The 1,367-nt window shown below is 63.4% G+C and overlaps 1 protein-coding gene across 1 annotated transcript in view; it reads left to right on the top strand.

Moving 5' to 3' along the window:
• Window positions 1-1,367, top strand: part of PCDHAC2 (protocadherin alpha subfamily C, 2) — a 108,320-nt gene that overhangs the window by 1,348 nt on the left and 105,605 nt on the right. The window contains exon 2 of the mRNA XM_015429200.1: window positions 3-1,360. Coding sequence (XP_015284686.1) covers window positions 3-1,360 — 1,358 coding nt within the window. The remainder of the gene's footprint in view (window positions 1-2; window positions 1,361-1,367) is intronic.

Genomic DNA, 1,367 nt, shown 5'->3' with positions numbered 1-1,367 from the left:
AGGATTGGAGCTGGTCATCGAGCAGCCGGTGGAGGTGCACGACCTGGAGGTGGAGGTGCTGGACATCAACGACAACGCGCCCCACTTCCCCAGCCCGGAGGCCCGCCTGGAGCTCAGCGAGTCGGCCCTGCCTGGCGCCCGCTTCCCCGTCGAGGGCGCGCAGGACCCGGACGTGGGCACCAACGCGGTGCAGACCTACCAGCTCAGCCCCAACCGGCACTTCGCCCTGGACCGGCGCGGCTTCGAGCGCGGCAGCAAAGTCCTCGAGCTGGTCCTGCTTCAGCCCCTCGACCGCGAGCAGAGCCCGCTCCAGCGGCTGGTCCTCACCGCCCTCGACGGCGGCCAGCCGCCCAAGTCGGCCACGGCTCACATCTCCGTGCGGGTCTTGGACACCAACGACAACCCCCCGCAGTTCGACCGCCCCACTTACACCGCCAGGCTCCTGGAGAACGCGGCCCCGGGCACGCTGGTGGTCACCCTCAATGCCTCGGACCCGGACGAGGGACCCAACGGCCAGGTGCGCTATGCCTTCAGCAGCTACACCCCGCAGGGAGTGCGCCGCCTCTTCACCGTCGACCCGGCATCCGGAGAGGTGAGGGTTAACGGCACCTTGGACTATGAGGAAGCCTCCTCCTATGAGATCTACCTGCAAGCCACAGACCGGGGCTCTGTCCCCATGGCTGGACACTGCAAAATGCTGGTGGAGGTGGTGGATGCCAACGACAATGCCCCCGAGGTGGTGCTGACTGCCTTGTACAGCCCTGTGCCTGAGGATGCCCCTCCGGACACCGTGGTGGCCTTAATGAGCGTCACTGACCAGGACTCTGGCCAAAATGGGCAGGTCACTCTCAGCTCTCCTGCCCACCTGCCTTTCAAACTCAACTCCTTCAAAAATTCTTACACCCTGGTCACCGCGGGCCACCTGGACCGGGAAAGGGCCCCCGCCTACAACATCACCATCACGGCCACCGACGCTGGGGCCCCTCCCCTGACTTCCCACAGAACTATCCAGGTGGACATCTCCGATGTCAACGACAACCCTCCCCGCTTCGAAGAGCGGGCTTACTCTGTTTACATCCCTGAAAACAACACCCCTGGGGTCCCCCTTTGCACCACCAAGGCCGTTGACCCGGATGCTGAGGAAAATGCTTCTGTTTCCTACTCTCTGCTGAATGGAGAGATCGAAGGGCTGCCCGTCGCCTCCTACGTCTCCATTCAGTCTGACACGGGCAGCCTTTATGCTGTCAGATCCTTCGACTATGAAAGGTTGAGGGAGTTCCAGGTCGTGGTGAAGGCCCAGGATTCTGGGGTGCCGCCTCTCAGCAGCACGGCCCCTGTTCATATCTATGTGGTGGATCAGAACGACC

Source organism: Gekko japonicus, unplaced genomic scaffold (genome assembly GCF_001447785.1).
Source record: "Gekko japonicus isolate JY-2015 unplaced genomic scaffold, Gekko_japonicus_V1.1 scaffold2946, whole genome shotgun sequence".
NCBI classification, from domain to species: Eukaryota; Metazoa; Chordata; class Lepidosauria; order Squamata; family Gekkonidae; genus Gekko; species Gekko japonicus.
Note: the sequence above shows the minus strand (reverse complement) of the source record. Positions and strands in the feature narration are given on the sequence as shown.